The following is a 19592-nucleotide window of genomic DNA, read 5'->3' on the forward strand; positions in this document are numbered from 1 at the left end:
GCTGAGTGAGGGGCCCCTTACGCACTCTCATGCTGTGGGTGGGCAAAGCGGTTTCATTTCTGCCCGCTCTTTCTTTGGTTTAAATTTAATGGTTAAGTTGGCTGTTCTCCATGTCACCCCGCCACGGTGCCCTGGGGAGGCAGGGACAGGAGCAGGCTGGATTGTCAGGCTGTGGGTGCAGGGTTCTCTTTGCCTTTGGCCACATGCCTGGCTCTTCAAGGAACGGCAGAAAGTGCTCTTGAGAGCAAGGATGTGACTCTTAGGAGCATCACCCTTGGTGGCCCTGGGGCGTGTGGAGCAGGCGCCATGCAAGGCTGACAGGCTGCGTGAGGCAGGGCTGGTGACGGGTCTGAAGATGCTCATTTCTCTTCCTGCCTTAAGGTGCTTTACCTGTTGGATGTAGTCCGGAACGGGATCCGGACTCCGAACATGAGGCTCACCTTTACCTTGGCGCTCTTCATTGCCAAAGCAGCCCTGCAGATTCTGAAACCAGGTACTGCTGATGGGATGAGGTTGAGGTGAGATGGAAATGTGGGGGCCGAGCAGGTGGGATCCGCCACGTATGGGAGAGGACAGGTCGGGGTGTCCAGGGCTGGTGTCCGCGGCGGACAGTAAATAATTGGTGGCTGTGAAGAAGCGCTTTAGGGGCCCCTATGGGACGAAATCCAGGAAAAACTAAGTGAAAAGGCCGGTTGCAGAGTCTGCCCACATTGGCCCCACTGCCTTCCAGAGCCAAGTGACCCAGAGCGTTCGAGCCCCTTTGGTGGGCAGTCCCTTCAGTGAGAGGCCCTTGGGTGTGGGTGTGGGGCCTGAGTTCACTCGGCCCCGGGCGGATCCACACTTCTGCAGTAGCTGATGATGGGTGGGGGTGTCCCTGGGGTGGTTTCTGAGCCCCGAGACAGCCTGTGTGCAGTGTAGACCCAGCGTCTAACTGTACTCCGTTCTCGAGAGCTAATAACTAGGATATGAGTGCAGAGCCCCACAGGGCTGAGACCCATGTCTGACCCCCGCACCCACACTGCCCGGCTGCCCCGGGCCAGGCTGTCCTGTGGTGCCTGCTGTAAGTGACTGTCTGCCTTTCTCAGAGGAGCACATGTACCTGAAGATCAACAAGTTCCTGCTGTCCCACGAGCACCTGAACATGAGCAAAGTGCCCGGCTTCTACCAGTTCTTCTACAGCTCGGACTTCCAGGTCAGGCTCCCGGGGCCCCGGGCAGAGGCCTCCTGAGGTGACTCTCAGCCCTGTGACCGTGACGCAGCCCTGGGCTGTTCTCTCGGTGCTGTTTGCAGAGCCCACTCACCGGCCCCACCGTTGGGGAGGCCGGGACGGTGTGGGTTTGCGTGGGCTGCGTGTGGGAGTGCTGTCCGTTCATGTGTCCACCTCCAGGCCGCTTCTCAACTTACATACCCGCCTCACGGTCTGCGTTTTGCAGTGTTCTTACATCTCCTCCCTGAGACACAGGGTAGCGGTCACACACTATTTTATAAATCGCCTGCCTGAGTCAACACAGCGCAGTGTTCAGACGTGACTTGAGGCCAAGTCGAAGATAATAGTGAGGATTTTCAGTAACGATCAGGCCGTGCTGTGGTCTTTGCCCCCGTGGGAAACGGTGGTGCCAGCCGGGGCTCAGACTGACAGTGTTTGTCTCGGGAAACGGTGGTGCCAGCCGGGGCTCAGACTGACAGTGTTTGTCTCGGAAATGGTGGTGCCAGCTGGGGCTCTGACTGACAGTGTTTGTCTCGGGAAATGGTGCCAGCTGGGGCTCTGACTGACAGTGTTTGTCTCAGAAACGGTGGTGCCAGCCGGGGCTCTGACTGACAGTGTTTGTCTCGGGAAACGGTGCCAGCTGGGGCTCTGACTGACAGTGTTTGTCTCAGAAACGGTGGTGCCAGCCGGGGCTCTGACTGACAGTGTTTGTCTCGGAAACGGTGGTGCCAGCCGGGGCTCTGACTGACAGTGTTTGTCTCAGAAACGGTGGTGCCAGCCGGGGCTCTGACTGACAGTGTTTGTCTCGGAAACGGTGGTGCCAGCCGGGGCTCTGACTGACAGTGTTTGTCTCGGAAACGGTGGTGCCAGCCGGGCCTCTGACTGACAGTGTTTGTCTCGGAAACGGTGGTGCCAGCCAGGGCTCTGGCTGACAGTGTTTGTCTCGGAAACGGTGGTGCCAGCCGGGGCTCTGGCTGACAGTGCTTGCTGTTTGTTTGCCTGGTTCCAGCAAAGCACCGAGCGGGAGTGGCTGTTCCAGCTCCTGCGGCAGGGGATGCGGGACAAGCACTGCTACGAGCTGTACGCCAGGCGGGGCATCTTCCACATTGTCCTGTCCTTCTTCCACAGCCCACTGTGCGACCCCACAGCCCAGGTAGGCGCCGGCCCCCCCGGCCCATGCACGGCTGAAAGTCTAGGCTTTCTGAGGGTTTACCTGGAAGTCAACGTTCATTTGAATTCCCACCCAGCCTGGGTGTGACCGACCTGCTCGGTTGGCATCAACCTGACCTTCAAGGCAGGAAAGAGAGACTTCACAGGTGTGCGCGGTGCTTGCGGTGTGAGTGGGTGTCAGCACTCGTGCTAATCGGTAATCATGGGCCTCGGAACTGGCTGAGGGGTTAGAAACAAATCACCCCACAAACGACCAAGGTGCTCAGGCTGAGACCCTCTCGAACCCCCCGATTCCCAGTAATGCCTGGGAGCTGCCAGTCATCAAAACTGACTTTCTGTTCTGGGTTTTCAGAATTGGGTTCTAGAAATTCTGCAGAACGCTGCCCAGGATGCCAGGTCTGCCTACAAGCTCCTGCGGGACTACAGCCTCCTAACGTGGGTCCTGCACGTCCTCGAGAGCAGGTGAGCCCCTCGTGTCGTGTGGGGGGTACGTCGGGCAGGGAGCGGGTGTAAGGGGACCGTGGTGTCCACTGCAGCAGCAGTGCCCACTGGAAGTGCCCAGGAGGACACGTGTGGTCCGAAACACACGCCTAAACGCCACCATAGATCTGCCGACGTGGCTCCCCTCACCGTACGTCTCTGAGTGTCCCCGTGGGTGACGGGCGCAGCTGCTGCTTGCACTGGGCAGCTCCACCGGCTGGCCCTGTCCTGCAGTCCAGCCCTTCCCTGGAGTGCCGCCACCATCTAAGGTTTGAGGCTGTGGCCTCACGTGCTGGTGGGCGACAGCCGTCCCCCGCCCGCCAGGGTGCGGTGCCCCAGGGGGTGTCTGTCTTAGTCCTCGGGCTGCTGCAATGAGTCACCACAGAACGGAGGGGCTCAAACAGCAAGCATTAAATGTGTCAAAGCCCTGGGGCTACAAGCCTGAGGTCGGGGCAAGGGGGGCAGTGTGGGTGGGGTCCAGTGGGAGCTCCGTCCCCGCCTTCTCGCTGTGTCCTCCCTGGGAGGAGGGGAGGGAACTCTGCTGCCCCTCCTGTCCTTAGAAGGGCACTAATCCCATCACGGGGGCCCCGCCATCATGACCTCCCCTGAGCTGAGCACCTCCCAGAGGCTCCATCTCCAACTACAGCCTCGCTGTGGGTCAGGACCTCCAGAGACGAATTGCGGGGGCTGAGGGAAGTGCAGTTCAGTCCATAGCATGATCTGCTTTGATTCCTAATCATCTAAACTTGCGGCCGTCTGGAGGACGACAGCCTGTCTCGGCAGACAGCGCTTCCTGGGGGGAGCTTGCTTGCAAAGAACAAACATTCTAAGAAGCCAGGGGTACCCAGGCCCATTGTGCATGTTTAAAAAGTATTTTTTAAAATTCCTCTAAGAGAAAGCAGTATCCTGAATCTAGACTGTGTCTTTGGGCATCGGCTCCCAGCCTGTTTCTGATTCATAGAAGGTGTAGGTGGCTGTTTACTTTCTGTTTGGCGTCGATTTGTTCTCCTGAAGCCCCGGCAGCGCCTGCAGGGCTGCTCTGGCCGGGGCCCCTGGAGGCCGTCGGTGAGACAGGAGAGTGGGCCCCTCGTGTGTTAGGCTGGGTCTGTAGCAGCACCTGCTCTTACTCAGAGCCTGTGCCTGTCTGGTAGCTGCAGTGGGGGCCTAAGTGGATGGAGTTGTTAGGGGCGAGGAAGCGTGGCCGCCGCCCGGCCCCGCCCAGCATCGGAGTCATCCTGTGGTTCCTGCCCACCCCCTGGCCGATGCCAGTGGCGGAAGGAGGGCTGTGACAGGAGGGTCCTGTGCTCCGTCGCAGGTTCCTGGAGACACAGCTGCTGTCCAGCATCACCTGCTTGTTGCACACACTGTGGGTGACCAGCCTGGGGGACAAAGGGGCAGAGTGGGGCGGCCAGCCACCACGCCCACCAGGGCCCCAGAAGCCCCCGAAGCTGCTGGCCCTGCACCTGGTCAACGAGTTCCTGTATGTCCTTCTAGTGCTCGCCAAGCACCTGAGGTATGCCCGCCCCCCGGCCTGCCCCCTGGGTGGCCACTGCGGCTGTCCTCTCTCACTGTCCCTTTGGTCACGACTCCATTCTGGGCCCGAGCTCCTGTCAGTGGTCAGCCTGGTGTGAGCCGGGCCAGAGCTGCCACCAGTGTGGGCGAGGTCGGGAACCCCTCTGTGTGCAGCTGCTTCCTCCTTTCCACTTCAGCTTCGTGGGGTTCCTTCCGTGCCCTGGAAACCGAAAGCGTGTCCCGGGTCACTTAGCAGGCAGCCGTCCACCTCAATGTCCTCGTTCAAGCACTCAGAGGACTTTTGTAGAGAGACTGTGTTTCCCGTGACCTTGACCTGGGAAAGGCGGGTGTTCCCAGGCGCCCCTGCCTCAGCCCACACGGGCTCCTCACCCATGAATTGCCTTGGAAACGAGCATTTTCCACCTGCCCCGTGGAGCGCGCAGCCCGCGGGCCTCTGGGTCAGGCAGTGTGCTGCGCGCCTGCCTGTCTGAGCTGGGGCAGGTGTGCGGTTGGACCCAGGAGGTCGGCCGAGCAGACTGAGTCTCAGGATGGAAACTGATCAGAGCAGGCTCTTGGTTTTATGCTCTGAACTAGTCCTGACGTCCGTGCTGGTCGTGTGATCCTTACCTAGGGTCATTGAAGGACACACTGGTCTCTCAGAACTGTGTGCTTTCAGAAATAACGTAGTTTTAAGGTGGTGGGGAGTGGATAGTGTTGGATTTTAAATTCCTCCCGGCGACCCCCGGTAGCACTGGCCGTGGGCAGTGTGTCCCAGGCGCTCTGGGCCTCCCACTGAGTCCGAGTTGATGAGACAGGAGTGGGCAGTCATGAATGAGTGTCCGGCAGCCCACACCTGGCCCTCAGGCTCTGCCCAGCTATCCATCAGCCGTGGTTTCTGGAGACGTCTGTGCCCCCAGGATGGAGTCCGGCCCGGCCCCCTTGCTGCCGTCCCAAGCACCCGGCTCTTGCCGTCCTGGCTGCGAAGGGAAGCAGCTGGGGGGTGGCCTGTGGGCGCCGCTGCTCTGCGGCATGACTGGCGCCCCGTCCGGGGCTGGACAAGGAGGCAGCTCTGCTCATTCGGTCCTCCCGACAGGCCCACCTTGGCCTCCGCCCAGCTGACCGACTTCTTCGGGGCGCTCGAGTCCGTGCTGAGGTACCGGGCCACCGTCCTGCAGGCCTTCAGGGACATGGCCCGCTTCACCGTGAACGAGACGGTGCTGTCCACCAGGGACGCCCTTGTTCTCCTGCACAAGTGGAGCCTCATCGAGAGAGACGCCGAGCTGCAGGAGGCCCTGCGAGCCGCTGCGGAGAAGCTTCACGTCAGGGAGCTGCTGAGTGCGTGGGGCCCACGGCGTGGTCGCGGTTCCCTGCTGCCCTGCTTCCCTGAGCAGCCATGTCCTTCCCTCTCTGAGCAGCGTCCCCGTGGCGGACGAGACTTAGAGGTGCCTCTCCATCGTTGTTGCCTAGAGGGGGGCTTGGGGGGCCTGGCTCTGGGTCAGCTCTGTCCCGCCAGGGAGCTCCCTGTCATAGCAGTGACACCAGTCCCGGTCCAGTACCCGCGCTCGCTGTGCCCCAGGCAGCATGGCCTGTGGGGCAGAGCCGGCCACTCAGTGCCTGTGAGCCTTCTCCGCCCGCCCCCCCATCGCGCGCCCACCGCCCAGTCTGTGGGGACATCAGTCTCACCCATCTTCTCTCTCTGACAGAAATGCTCAAGGACAGGAACAAGCCCACTGTGCCAGCCCGAGGCCCTCGGGGCCGGAAGAGGAAGCCTGGGGAGGTGGAGGAGACAGCCAGCCCCGAGCTGCCGGCGTCCAGCTTGGAGACGTGCAGGGGCCTCCTGAGGTCCATACTGACCCACTGGGGGCCGGTGTTCCCCGGCCCTGCGCCCGATCAGGACCCTGAGGACCTAGCCACCCCGCAGAGTGATGAGGCCAGCCCCATGTATGCCGTCGCCACCCTGGTGGTCAGCTGGGTGCTGCGGTCAGCAGCCCAGCACCCGCTGAGCAGGGCTGAGGCCTCAGGCCTCCTCCGCTGGCTTCAGAGCCACATTGTGCCCCAGCCAGCAGTGGTGGCCGAGCTGCTGAGGGACAGCAGAGTGCGGAGTGGCCTCTTTCAGCTGTACAGCCGGCTCTGTGGCCAGGAAGGGCTGGGGGAGCCCGAGCCTGGTGTGCCCGCCCTGCTCAACATGGTCATGCTGCCGCTGGTGGTGGCCCTGTGCCCTGCGGGGACTCCTCTCCCCGCCGCCGTGGAGACCCTCCGCCTGTCTTCTCTGGACCCTGAGGAGGAAGCCACGCGAGGTGATGCTGGGACGCTGGCTTGGGAGTCAAGCTGAGGAGGTGCCCTGGGCGGGGGTGGGGGCAGCCTCTCAGCACAGCTCCGGGGACCGTGAAGTCCCCATTGGGCCCTGAACGTGAAGGGTGGGGAAGCCAGTGCCTTTGCCTGTGGGTGAGACCTTTAGTGACCATCGTTTCACAGTGTGGGAGGGCTCACCCCAGAACCTCCTGACCCACCGGGGACTGTCCCTCCCGCAGGCCAGTGGCTTTCCTAAGTGTCCACCATTTCCTAAGCGAAGGATTACATTCCACATGGTGGTCAGGTGCACATGAGTATACAAACGTGTGCGTGTGTGCACACATATGTACAGGTATGCACACAAGTACAGATACACACATTTACGTGCTTGGCATCAGCAGGTGCCTAGTAAGGGTTTGGATGGACAAATGAAGAATGAACAGCAAAGGCTTTGAAGCCTGAGCAAGAGCCCAAGAGGAGCGGTGGGCATCCTCATGTGGCCCCTCCACCTGGGAGGCTGGGCCCTTTCCCAGGACACCGGGAGCAGCGAGGGGCCGCTACCCACCTGGTAGCCGGTCTGTCCTCTCGTCTGGCTGCAGTTGGGGAACTGAGTCTGTGCCTGGAAGGCCCCCCTCCCCCCCGTGCCTTGGAGGGAAGGATTGGGTGGGGGGTGATTCCTTGACCTCAGTCTGGGTCTGGGGCGGGGAGTCAGACCAAGAGTTTTTCTACATTCATCAAATAAAAAGATGGTTTTTCAGGGTACAAAAATGATTAACCCAAAAGTTAAGCAAGAACAAAATTAGTTTGTTTTACCCACTTGTTTGCCTCGGCGGCCGCAGGCGTGTGCCCAGTTCACTGGCCCTTTGCAACGCCCGTGTCCCTGGGTGTGGAGGGATGACATGCTCTCTGGCTGAGTAGACGTGCGTCCTGACATCCCTGCTGTCCCCTCTTCCTCAGCCTCCGCGGCCTTCCTGCTGTCCCTGTACATCAAGGACGTCTGGCTGGGGGCCCAGCAGCCAGACGCCCTCCTCACCCACGTCCAGATGGTGTGTGATGCTGTGGAGGATGCTCCGGGTGGTGACCAGGAGGCCATCGTTGGGCTCTGCAAGGACATCGCTGCCCTGGCCCCAGACGTGTGACACCCTGCCGGCTGGCGCCTCCGTTTGAGCCACTTTCCATAGAAGGTGTGCGAGGGACAAGTGTGTGGGCTCAGTTTCCTGGCAAGAAACGTTGACTTTATTTATTTGACCAATATACAGACTCAAGGGACTGTGACGTGGTCGGTGTTATGGTGGCCGTGGGCCCTTCAGGGCCATGAGGCCCATCCAGCAATGAGTGGGGCCCACCCTTCCTCTCGGGGGGCCGTCCTTCAGAGGGAACACCTCACAGGAGGCAACACTGAGCTCATGAGGGGTTCCTGTGTTAACGTTAAAGCTGAAACATCCCCAGTATGGCACATAAAAGAGTCTGAACAGAGGCGTTTAAAGCCGTCTCTGTAAGAAGCAACAGCTCTGTGTAACTTTGTAGATATATCCGCTCCTACCAGTTTAATTATTTTATTAAATAAAAGGGTGTTGCAGCAGATCTTTACAGGATGAAATCAATTTGACCTCTGCTGAGAAGGCAGCCTGTAATTTTTAAATTGTGTTCCAAAGACAGGATTTTGAATTTTATAACTTGATAATAAATGTCTATTTTGTTAAGTTTTTGTGTTTTACTTAATTGATGTTAAAGGCTATTTTTATTCCACCAAGACCTGCATGTTGGAGGCCAGGGTTTGACTTTTAAGATCCTGCGTTAATTGGTGTCATAGTTGACAAGTGTGGGCAGTGAAATGTAGCAGTTTACGGTACAGAATTTTAGCCTGTTCACCCAAAGCTCGGCGTGTTCCCACACCCCGCACACCAGGGCTCCCGGGGCTCTCGGTCGTCACCGTCAGCTCAGTGGCACCCGTGCCCGTCACCCGGGAGGTGGCGGCTTGTTTGGCCGTGTAACACACCCCATTGAGAGCGGTTTCAGCCTCACGTTTACTCCCTTGTACCTCCAGTGTTCTCTAGGTTCTCCTGCTTTTCTTAATAAGATTTTTAACCAAGACAGAGTGGGTTTATCTGCATCTAGTTCCTCTTAACTACAAAGAGGGCTCATCATCTGGAGGCAAAGAGCAGTCACCCCCTCTCCTGTCCCCCCCAAACACCGACAGCAATGTCCTTCAAGAGTATTCTGCAGTCTGTCCTACATGCAGATCCGAGCCGGAAAGGACGTGTTCCTTCCTCCCCCCTTTCCCGCATCTCCAACTCAGTCTCCCCTTGTCTTCCCTTATGACCCGCTGTCCCCCATCTGGCAAGGCCACACTCGGACCTGGGCGTCCAAGAAAGGTACAGAGCAGCCAAGCGGGCAGCCAAGCGAGCTCACGGTCGATACAATGTTGCAGCAGTAACCTTGAAGCTAAAAAGTGGCTTAGGAAAGATGAGTGGGTGACTATTTCAAATCTTTATTTATGGATATTATCTTCTGCCCTTCCCAAAGCCAGCACAGGCAGTGGGGAAGCGGCTGGGTGCACTGGAGCTGCAGTCTCGGGGCTGCTCCCCCTGCCGGGTGGGCTGTTGCGGCCTCGGATCACGTCACGGACACGTCACCATGCCTCTTGACACAGCTGCGCGTCCGCTGCGGACAGTGGCTGTGGCTTGTCGCACTGTCAGTACTGTCTCCAGCTGGAGGCCGGCTGGGCCTGTGGCCCAGGTCAGCTGATGCTGTGGGGGTCCCCATCGAGGGCCTGGTCCCACAGGAGGGCAGGGTGGGCCTCCGGGGCAGTAGGGGTTGAGGCAGAGGCGTCGGATGCTCTGCTGCCTGGCTCCCCCTCCCCAGCTGAGCTCAGTGAGGCCTGTGGGGTCCCCTGGGAGGCCCTGTGCAGCAGAAGGTGCCTCCGGACGCAGAGGGGGAGGTCGAGGTGGAGACTCCAGGGGCACGTGGAGCGGTGCTGGGCATTCCTATGGAAAAAGATGAGGCAGGCGTCAAGGCTGCCCCAGGACAGCCCCTCCAGGGCTTTGTGTCCCACCCTCCTGCTTGTCCGAGCCCACAGGGAAGGCCCCACGGAGCTCCAGCCCCTCTGCAGAGAGCGGACACCTGAGGGCCAGCCCAGCCCAACAGGTCACCATGTGGAGAAATGGAGACAAGAGGAGGTGCTTGGTGGCGACCTGGTCCTCGGTCTTTCCCTCCAGGTCGCTTTCCTTGTGTGTCCATTAGCAGCTGGGGACATGGGGGTGGGGCGCAGGTTGGTCTAGCGTCCGCCCACAGATCAGAGTGAGCTCATCTTGAACTCAGACCTCAGGCCGCGTCTTAGCAGCCTGCCCGCCCTGGGTGGCCTCCTGTGCTCAGGTGCTGGGGGAGGTGGACACCGCCCGGCTGACGGCCACTACGCCCCGCCCGCCCTCCGTCTCACCAATGACGAGGTGACGGTCACCTCAGGTATCCTGGGGTGACATGAGGAGACCTGTTGACAAGTGGCTAAGTTGGAGAACCCTTTCCCTGTGACTATAACCTTAGTGTGTATGGAGGGTCAGGGAAGGACCCAGGGACCAGAGCCCTCCTTGCAGAAGATGCTAGCTGACCTTATTTATTTATTCTTTTGCATGGAAAGAGCAGCTCGTCAGGGAGCAGCTGGACAGTTCTCTTTCCTGAGTCTTACTCAGGACCCTTGGTACTGTCCTGAGCGTCTCACGTCGGGCACCAAGTGCTTGGGCAGCGGTGTCCTCCGTGAGCACCGCCAGTCAGGAGGAGCATGGGTTCCTCCCCACTGAGCCGCATGCATCACCCGCGTCCCCACGCCCGCCCCGCTCACCTGGCCTGTGGGGAGCTCGGCCAGGACATGTAGAGCAGGATGAGAAACAGGAGAACCACGAAGGCCGCCAGGCTCACCCAGAAGGCGATGACCACGGAGTCTGCAGGAGCGAGAGGCGTGTCAGTGTCGTGTGACTCGGACCCGGCGCAGGGAGGGGCCCAGAGCTGCGGGACAGGGCAGGGTGGGTGCTCCACCCTTTCCCAGCCTCTCGGCTGCTGGGCAGGAACAGGGCAGAGGAAAGTGACTTTTCCCAGAGCCCCCAGCCACTGGGTCGGTGTGGAGGGGTTGTCTGCTCAGGGGAAGCAGTAAAAATCAGGTGCGGATGCGCTTTTTTTAGCTGTTACTGCTGCTCAGAAGATGGATTTCCCTCCTTCCTTTTTCCTTGGGAGGGAGAAGACGGGCCTGGGGCAGCTCGTGGGGCAGGTGGTCCCCCTCCCCGCCCCGAGAGGGCTGCAGGGGGCTTTGGTGAGCAGCCCCCAGGAGATAGAGCCTGGGCCGGAGCACGTGCCCCTGGCAGGGCGATCCCTTCCCCCGGGGGATGTTAACGGAGCCCTGCCCTGGCCAGGACTGAGGACTTGGAAAGAGCTTGTCCCTCCTTCAGGTGGACAGGCCAGCTGGGGGCTGTGGCAGGAGGAAAAGGCACGTTTGCAGTGACCATGATGGCTGTGTTTGTGGCCGGGGGCGGAGGGGGCAGGAAACACGCCTGGACGCTCCTGGGCCCTGGGAAGACCAGCAGGTCGGGAAGTGCCCTTCTTCGGGCTCCAGTTCAGGAACATTCGGTAGGTTGCCAGGGAACCGTTGCATGTGGCAGGGTTCCCGTTGGGTGGCTGGCGCTGTGGGCACAGAGCACCGGGCTCGCAGTTAGTGCCTGCACCTTTCGCATCTCAGACACGCTGGTGAGCCAGGACAAGGTGCCCCCAACCGGGGAACGCTGCACACCGACAGAAGTGACCAAAGAGGCTGCTGAAGGATGGTGACCGACAGGCGTGTTAAGCACCTGCAGAGCCAGGCTCTGCTGGCAGCTCTTAGGATTCGGAGGGGCCAGCCTGGCCCTCGGGAGCTGGCGTCCTGCCAGCCTCCCCCTCTGAAGCCCTCGATGCCTCCAGGGCCGCCCCTGCCCTGCCGCCCATGTGTTCTGTCCAAATGGAAGACGCTTAGGAAGTCAACAAATGAGTGAGCAAATGAGGGGGTGTCAGGGATACGTGGTCACTTGTGGGGTGATTCACGGCATTTGAGTAGTGTCACTTCCGCCCTAAGACGCAGCCCTGTGAAAGGAGTCGGAGTCCCCACCGCCTCCTGCTCAGCCGCAGCTTGGCATCGGGCTCCGAGGGGCAAGGACTGGGGAGACCCTGGCTGCTCCCACATCCCCTCCACTCAGTCCCTGGGCTGAGGACCCTGGTGGCCCCCGAGCACTGAGCTGTTTGAGGGGACCTCCTGGGCTCCTGGGCAATGCGAACGGGGTTGTTGCCGTCTGTCCTGAGCTTAAGGACTTTGCAAAGACATCCACTTTTTTTTTCTTTTGAGAGTTTTTATGAGTTTATCTGAGCCGAACTGACAGCATACGCGGGGAGCGAGCTCTCAAACGCTCCCTCTCTGACCCTCGGCAAGGAATGCCGGGTGACGTGCGTTCCGGGGCCTGCCTGCTTCTGTCCAGCTCTGTCCCTGAGAGGCACAACGTACTTACACCCTCGAAGGGCGAGTGTTTGTAAGCGTTCAGAAAATGTGGGTGGGGATTCGGTTCTGTAAGGGGGTTAGATTTCTGCAGACACTAATGTGCTTTTTCCTTCATAGAAGTAACGCAGGGTTCGCCCTGGCCGGTGTTCTCAGTGGTTAGAGCGTCAGCCTGTGCACCAAAGGGTCGAGGGTTCAATTCCCAGTCAAGGGCACATACCTTGGTTTTGGGCTCGCCCCAGTCCCCCCCCCCCAGTCTCCCTTCCAGGCCGACCAGCAGGAGGCAACCAGTCGCTGTGTCTCTCTCACATCAGGGTTTCTTCCTCCCTCCCTCCCTCCCTCCTCTCCACTCTCTCTGAAAAGCAATGGAAAAAATATCCTTAGGTGAAGATTAACAAAAAAATAAATAATAACAACACAGGGTTGGAGACTTTAGCTCCTAGATCAGTGCCTCTAAGGAAATGGCTTCAACTGCCCCCCCTCTTCTGCTCCTGCCCTGGGCCACTGTCCCCCACCCCGAGCAGGACGTGAGACAACACCTCTCTCAGAGCACAGCCCTGCGGACGTGAATGTGAGTTCTGTCCCACCAGAAGGGCGATCGGTAGCCGTTTCCTGTATTAAATGCTTTGGACGTGTTCTGCTGGGAAAGGCAGCCAAGAAAACGGGGTTCTTTTCCATTTCCTGCAGAAGGTTCTGCCTCAGGGCTCTGCGCTCACTGGAGAGAACATTCTGTCCCAGGACAAATCTGTCACCCCGGGTGCTGGGAAAGGTCACACACCCAGGGCTTGTTTTCACAACAATGAGACCCGGAGCTGAGGGCTGGAGAAGGGACTGGTCCAGCCCACGGGGACTTCCCCCTCCCTCCCCCTCACTGACTCCCTTCCCTCTTCTCCACACCCTCCCTTCCCTTTCCTTCCTTCCCTTTCCTCCCTTCCCTTTCCTCCCTTCCCTTTCCTCCCTTCCCTTTCCTCCCTTCCCTTCTGGGGCCATGCTGGCTGACTGAGGGGAGTGAGGTGACCACAGTGGGTTGACAAGAGAAGGTCCTGGATGGCATGGTTGGGAGGCAGGTCATGCTGGGGGATTTCTCATCAGAGCTTGGAGGTAGCAAATTAATTGAAATACTTCCTCTTCATGGTAGGCACCCCAGTTTTGTTGCGTGAAGACTGCTAAGCCTCAGTTTTAACATTCCTCCAAATGCTACTCACATTGGAGTCCCAGGTCCTAGTAGAAGATTCACTCCAAGGCTTTTGCCTTCTCGGGGGACTGACAATGCGGTTAAGGCCCGAGGCTCCAGAGGTGGGTGGTTTTGTGTTCAAATTCTGACTCCGCCGTTTTCTAGCTATGTGATCTCAGACGGTCTGGGGTTTTTGCATCTCTAAACCTGTTTCCTCATCTGTTAAATGGGGGTGATGGTATGCGTTATGTAGACTATCACACAGATTAAATAAGATAATATGTATGTATAACGCATATGGCACCGTTCCTTGTTTACTGGTCGTGAAATCGCCCGTAAGTAGAACTACGTTATTTCTGTTTAGAGGGTTTGCGGCGAGTGACCACACCAGCTCACGCGACTGTAAGGTGAGAGCAGCTGCAGCACAGATGGCTGGGTGTCCATCCTGTCTGCAGCCACGCACCCCCCAGTAAGATAGCCTCTGCCTTCAGGGGCACGCGGCTGCCGGGGAGAAAGACTACAGTTCCCAGCCTCCCTTGCAGCTAGGTGTAGTCATGTGACAAGGTTCCGGCCAATGAGACGTGAACGGAACTGTTACTGGGCAGTTTCTTGGAGTCTTTCTGTGCAGACTGCTGGACTTCTGCTACTTTGTATCCATCTCTTCTTATTCTCTTACCACGTTTTCTGCCCAGAGCGTGGCTGGGAACATGAGGATGAGGGACCCGTCCCAGGGATGGCAGAGCAGTGAACGGATGACCCGTCCCAGGGATGGCAGAGCAGTGAACGGATGAAGTGGGATCCTGAGTATTTCATGGAGCCAACCCAGTGCCCCCCCTGCAGACTTTCACATGAGGGAGAAATCAACTTCTGTTCCACCCGGTGCTCTGTTAATTGTGGCCAATTTTCTTTAGTGAATCAGTAAAAATAAATAAATAAATGTACCCAAACTTACAAATCCGAATGAATTCTGACCTTCAAAATAATCATTCTCTCTCTACCTTAGAATCATGGCAATGTTTCTAAAATGCATGTATGGATCAAACACTCATAAACATTTATAAATTCTTCTTTTGGAATTTCCTTCAGGGACACACACCAGTTTTGCTACGTTACAAGGTTCCTAGTTTATTTTTTCCCCCCGGGTCGTACTGGCTTAATTTCATCCACCTGATTGGTTTCTTTATGATTCTTAACTATTTCCCAAAAGCAAATTCACCCTCAAAAAATATACATAATTTATCACCGTAGATATGTCATAGAATGAGCTGTGGCCAGCAAAGTCGGTTCCGAAAGAAGAGTCCCAAGGTTTTGAGCAACAGCAGAATCAATCGAGAGTCACACCTCCACATGGAGCCACCTTGACAGGAACTTGGGTCCAAGTAAACACTCTCCTATGTCTTTAGAAATTCCTGTCACTGCCCTGAAATGCCCACAGGATGCACCATTTGCTGGGGAATTAGAAGTCATGGCTAAAGCTGTAACCGGAAATAGATTACTCTGAGCGAAAGAGTTATGTGGGCCCTTTGTTCATTCTTTACACTGAATTCTCTGGGCTGTGCCCCTCCTCCTGATGGTGGCCTGGCCTTGGTAACTTACGTGCTCAAGGTCACTGTGCAGTCAGTGGCAGAGCTCAGGTGTGCGCCCGGCCCCTGCATGGCCGCTGCCTCCTGGCTGGCCCCCAGGGAACAAGTAGACAACTACCTACGCAGGGCTTAAACACCCTGGGGACACAGTATTGTCTAACCCCAAACTTTTTTCAGAGAAAGTAGAAATTAAATTCAGGTAAGACTTGAAGCCTGGGGCACCTGGGATACAACAGGAATAAAGGCGGCCCAGGTACACCTGTCGCTGTGGGTGTCGCCTATGGGTCTGTATGTAAAATAGTATCCGACAGCCTCTGTCGTAAACTCAGAATGAATTTCCTAAGAAACTAAGATGCTTTTGAAATCACATATTCTCCTATGATGGGTTTCTTGATAGAGTTTAGTCTATTTGTTTGGGGTTCCGACGTGCTGGGTGAGATCATAGACTTCATGTTTTCCACCTCTGTGTGAGGATTGGGAAGAGAGTGATTTTGTCCATCCCCCGGGATGTATAACTTGAATGACTTCTCATAAAATACCAATAGATATTACTCTTCACAGGGGAGCAAAGGTTGAGGGTGGGGGTCCTGAGACCGACCCAAGGCAGCGGGAGAAGCTTTGGGTCCCAGGTAGGGTTGGAGCACAATGTCAGGACCCAGAATTTTATTCAGTTATGTTCATTCTAAAAGAAGCTTTCCTGGAGGCAGATCCACATGTCCAGATCAGTGCGCGCCCCGAAGTCTGGACTTTGACAATGTATGCGAGTAGGCGTTTATTTCTACCCGGCACCCTCTTCCTTACACCCGCCTCCCTCACTGTGGGCTGTATGTGCAAAACTCCGCACTGCGGTTTTATGATTATGTGCCTTGCGTCAGGAAACACACTCGACACCTACTGAGCTCCAGAAAGCTTCGTAGGTGCTGGGACCCGGCAGGTCCTCAGCAAACACGGATGGGTGCCTGCGTCTGGCTCCCGGGAGTTGTCAAGGGACCTGGAGCCAGGAGGGCGTCCTAGCAGGACACCCCGGCCCACTCCCCCGGGGCTGCGCTGGGGTCCGGCCCCCCATCGTTAAATTAGGACGCCACACGATTTTGGTTTGAGCCGGTGGGTAACAGACCATCTTTCTCTTCATATGAAAGCTCCTGCACCCTTGGCGACTGCATTTGCTTTTCAACAGATACTGTGACTGTCGTTGATCAAACACCCAAGGAACCCGAGGCCTTGGAGACTGCAGGGGGTGGGTTCCCAGGGCCGAGGGGTTTTGTTTTGTTTGTCCTGCTCGTTCATCCCCTCAGCTAACTTCTTGTCTTGCCTGAGTAGCCGGAATGGTCAGAGGAGATTGCTGACAAAGTGCCAAGTTACCCAAGAGACCAAGACTGGAAGGAAGCTGAGCAAGAGGCGTGAACTCGGTCCGGTTGTCCTTCCGGAGACCATGAGGTTAAACATCGGTGGGTATTTTTTTATTTTATTTTACTTTATCTTATTTTATTTATTTATTGTTCCTAACTTGAGGCTACTTTTTCTATTTATTTATTTAGAGAGTGGAGGGTAGGAAGGGGAGAGAGAGAGAGAGAAACATCGATGTGGGAGAGACACATCGGTCAGTTGCCTCTCACACTGGCCCCGACCCGGCCGGGGATGGAACCTGCAACCCAGGTACGTGCCCTTGACTGGGAATCGAGCTTATGACCTTTTTGGTGCAAAGGCCAACGCTCTAACCACTGAACATACCGGCCAGGGCCATTGATGGGTATTTTAATAGAAATTAAGTCATAAATCTTAGGGGACAAACAAAATAACTCTCCCAAATCTGCACCCAGACAACAGAAAACCCAAAATCTACAATGTGAAGAAATTCGCCTCACTTACTGGAACCCCGGATCAAAGAAACTGTATCAAGAAATCTCTCTGAAAAGCATATTCTGCTCCCAGAGTGTCTGTTTCTTAGGAGGTGAGTCCAAGCTTTTCACAGACAATGACAGCCTCCCCCCGTCCCCCTACTCACTCACACCCTGGGGTGTGGGGTCAGGTCCCGGCACCCCCGGGACAGCTGTCGAGTGAACAGAAAACCCGTCATGAGGCCACCCCAGCCTCTGTGTGGCCGCTCCCCCGGTCAGGACTCACATTTGTGGGCTCTCAGCTTCTTTTCGTCCACAGGGATGAGGTCCAGGTAGTCCAGGTAGTACTCGTAGCTGTAGTGCGGGGTGGAGGCGTTGGTCCCGTTGGCCATGTCTGCGGCGCCCGGAGCAGCACATCCGAGCTACTGGCCGCCCGCGGAGCAGATTGGTCAACGATCTCCGCAAAGCCGTCCAAGTGTGTCTGTGGGTCTACAGGCTCAAGGCCACCCACGGGCCGGAGTCATTGGCTGGAGAAAGGTCGGGGTGGGGGGCTGGGCGGGGGATGTGCCTCAGCCGCTGGGCACGCACTGGAGCAGTCCATCGGCCCCTTCCTGGCAAGCCTCCAAGACAAGCGGAGCTGCGAGGCTGAGGTGGTCACCGGGCAGCCTGGGGTTGCCCCTCCGTGTGGCCGGGACAACAGATCCTGGGCCCCTGGGAAGACGGGATGCTGAGCGAGGCCTTAAATACAGGGTGTCCCCCAAAACTGTATACACACACTTTGAATAATTATGAAGGCAGTGTTTATTAAATACATTCCATTTTCAAAATTGAGCTATCAGCTGTTAACGTATATACATTTAAAATTTAAAAAAAATTTTTTTTGGTTTGCATTTTAAATACGTCTTTATTGATTTTGTTAGAGGGAAGGGAGAAGGAGAGGGAGAGAAAGAAACATCAATGATGAGAGAGAGTCCTGGATCGGCTGCCTCCTGCACGCCCCCTACTGGGGATCAGGCCTGCAACCCCGCATGTGCCCTGACCAGGAATCGAACGGTGACCTCCTGGTTCATGGGTTGACGCTCAACCACTGAGCCACATCGGCCAGGCAAAGTGTGTATACATTTTGGGGGACACCCTGTATATAAAAGGGTTAATAACACCAAAACGAAAGCCTAGCAGTGCCCTTGGCCCACATTCAGGCAGTAAGTACTTGGTGCTGTTGAGCAACCAGCAGATCACTGGCTGAGATTCATCATCCGAGGGTGGAAACTGTGACGTCGGCCCTGAGCATGTAACCTCTCTCATGCCAAAGGAACCCCCACCCCTGTTGAGTATCCTCCCCCCATTTTTATCTAAGCCCCCAAGACCCAGCCAGTGGGCTGCATGGGTTTAGACGGACGAGGCTGTTTGTCTGGGCCGAGGTCCCACATGGGTGGATCGAGATCTTGGGAAATAGGGCCCCATGGTTGACCCAGCTCTTGGGTGAGGACAACTGTGACAAGGGTGCTTCTGGGTTCCGTTAGGGCCTGTCTCCAAGTTACACACTCGCTGCTCTAGGAGTCGCAGACGCAGTCAAGGGGAGTATTTTAAATGTTTGAAGGAGCAGGAATAAATGCGAGAGGAACCCTGGAATCGAGCCTTTGAGAGTCAGGAAGTTAAAATACTCAGAATTATGGGGACTTTCCCTCCAATACACCAGCTTTCTAGCATCCTTGATACAGGTCTACACCGCCAGAGTGGAGCTAGGTACTGACAGTGTAGACAGCCAGCCCAGGTCACCTGGCCTCTCCTGGGTGGAGCCTGCACACCCAGCCCTGCCTCCAGGAGGAGACAGTCCCTGCACCCTCCCGCATACTCAGTCAGGGGCAGTGGAGTGGGGGGACAGCGCATGGAGCTGGAGCCAGACAGCCGACCTGGATGCTGGCTCCGCCTGCTACAGTTGTGTGGCCTGGACAGGTGACCCCACCTCCTCCCTGCAGCGGGGTTCTCCTCATGGTGAGATGGCAGGACCCTCACAGGGGTCGCCCAGGGCGGTTGGCAGGACACAGGTGGACAACCAGGCACAGCAGCACCTCATCCACAGTAGGCTCCCATTAATACAAGCCGTCACTGCCGCCTGCCAGCGAGGTGGCCTTTCCTCCCACCTCACCGCTCCCCTTTCCCACCCTCCATCTGGCTCCCCTCCTCTCCTGCGTTACTTCCGCCCTCGCAATCCATCCGTCACTTCCCGGGACAGCGCCAGCCGTGGATGCAGAGGAACCTTTCATTTCTTGCCTCCAGCTCTCCGTGCCCTGCAGCTCCCTGCACCGGCCTTTTGGAGAGCCCCTCGAGAAGAGTGTCCCACCTCCAGCTACCATCACCGCCCTCCTGCAGCCTGCGCCCCCACCCACGGGCGCCCCCACCCACACGCGTGCACGCACACACAGAGGACTATTACTATCAGGAATGCACTCACAGAATGCAAGCCGGAGGCCTGGGAACACCGGGGGTAGTTTAAGGACCTGAGAGCCAGAGAGCCCAAGGGGTACACTCCAGTCTGAAGGCTGAAGGCAGGAGAACTCGTGTCCCCGCTCAGGAAGTCCAGCAGAGGGGAGTCAACCTTCTTGTTCTAGTCAGGCCCTCAGTACACTGGTGAGGCCCATGCGCTCTGGGGAGGGCCCCTGCTTTACTCAGGCCCCTGGTTCAAATGCTCGTCTCCTCCGGAAACACCTCACAGGCATGCCCAGAAACAGTGCTCAGCCAGATACCTGGCACCCGTGACCCAGGCAAGTTGACAGTAAAGCTAACCTTCCTCCCTCCCCCAGCCCTTCCTACTTCATCCTTCCCT

At 57.3% G+C, this 19592-nt stretch overlaps 2 protein-coding genes across 2 annotated transcripts in view; one reads left to right on the forward strand and one right to left on the reverse strand.

Moving 5' to 3' along the window:
• URB1 (URB1 ribosome biogenesis factor) overlaps positions 1-8364 on the forward strand; it is a 47173-nt gene extending 38809 nt beyond the window's left edge. Inside the window, exons 32-39 of the mRNA XM_087818485.1 lie at positions 382-493; positions 1086-1192; positions 2217-2360; positions 2730-2839; positions 4173-4370; positions 5463-5704; positions 6073-6666; positions 7619-8364. Of these exons, the coding sequence (XP_087674611.1) occupies positions 382-493; positions 1086-1192; positions 2217-2360; positions 2730-2839; positions 4173-4370; positions 5463-5704; positions 6073-6666; positions 7619-7800 (1689 nt within the window). The 3' untranslated portion in view covers positions 7801-8364. The remainder of the gene's footprint in view (positions 1-381; positions 494-1085; positions 1193-2216; positions 2361-2729; positions 2840-4172; positions 4371-5462; positions 5705-6072; positions 6667-7618) is intronic.
• A 1037-nt stretch (positions 8365-9401) lies between these two features.
• MRAP (melanocortin 2 receptor accessory protein) lies at positions 9402-17157 on the reverse strand. Its single transcript, XM_016208212.1, has 3 exons — positions 17052-17157; positions 10500-10599; positions 9402-9648 (listed from the first exon to the last, which is right to left on the reverse strand). Exons 1-3 carry the CDS (start codon positions 17155-17157, stop codon positions 9402-9404), a joined length of 453 nt encoding a protein of 150 aa, XP_016063698.1.
• Between the last annotated feature and the right edge of the window lie 2435 nt (positions 17158-19592).

The sequence above is a fragment of the Miniopterus natalensis genome, chromosome 6, assembly GCF_054644295.1.
Source record: "Miniopterus natalensis isolate mMinNat1 chromosome 6, mMinNat1.hap1, whole genome shotgun sequence".
Classification (NCBI taxonomy): domain Eukaryota; kingdom Metazoa; phylum Chordata; class Mammalia; order Chiroptera; family Miniopteridae; genus Miniopterus; species Miniopterus natalensis.

Bases quoted from the DNA above. Each gene is read 5' to 3' on its own strand.
- MRAP (XM_016208212.1), bottom strand. From the start codon at position 17,157: ATGGCCAACGGGACCAACGCCTCCACCCCGCACTACAGCTACGAGTAC. The intron at 10,600-17,051 runs GTGAGTCCTGAC...TCGCTCCTGCAG, and splicing joins GAAGCTGAGAGCCCACAAAT to ACTCCGTGGTCATCGCCTTC. The intron at 9,649-10,499 runs GTGAGCGGGGCG...CTTTTTCCATAG, and splicing joins CCGAGCTCCCCACAGGCCAG to GAATGCCCAGCACCGCTCCA.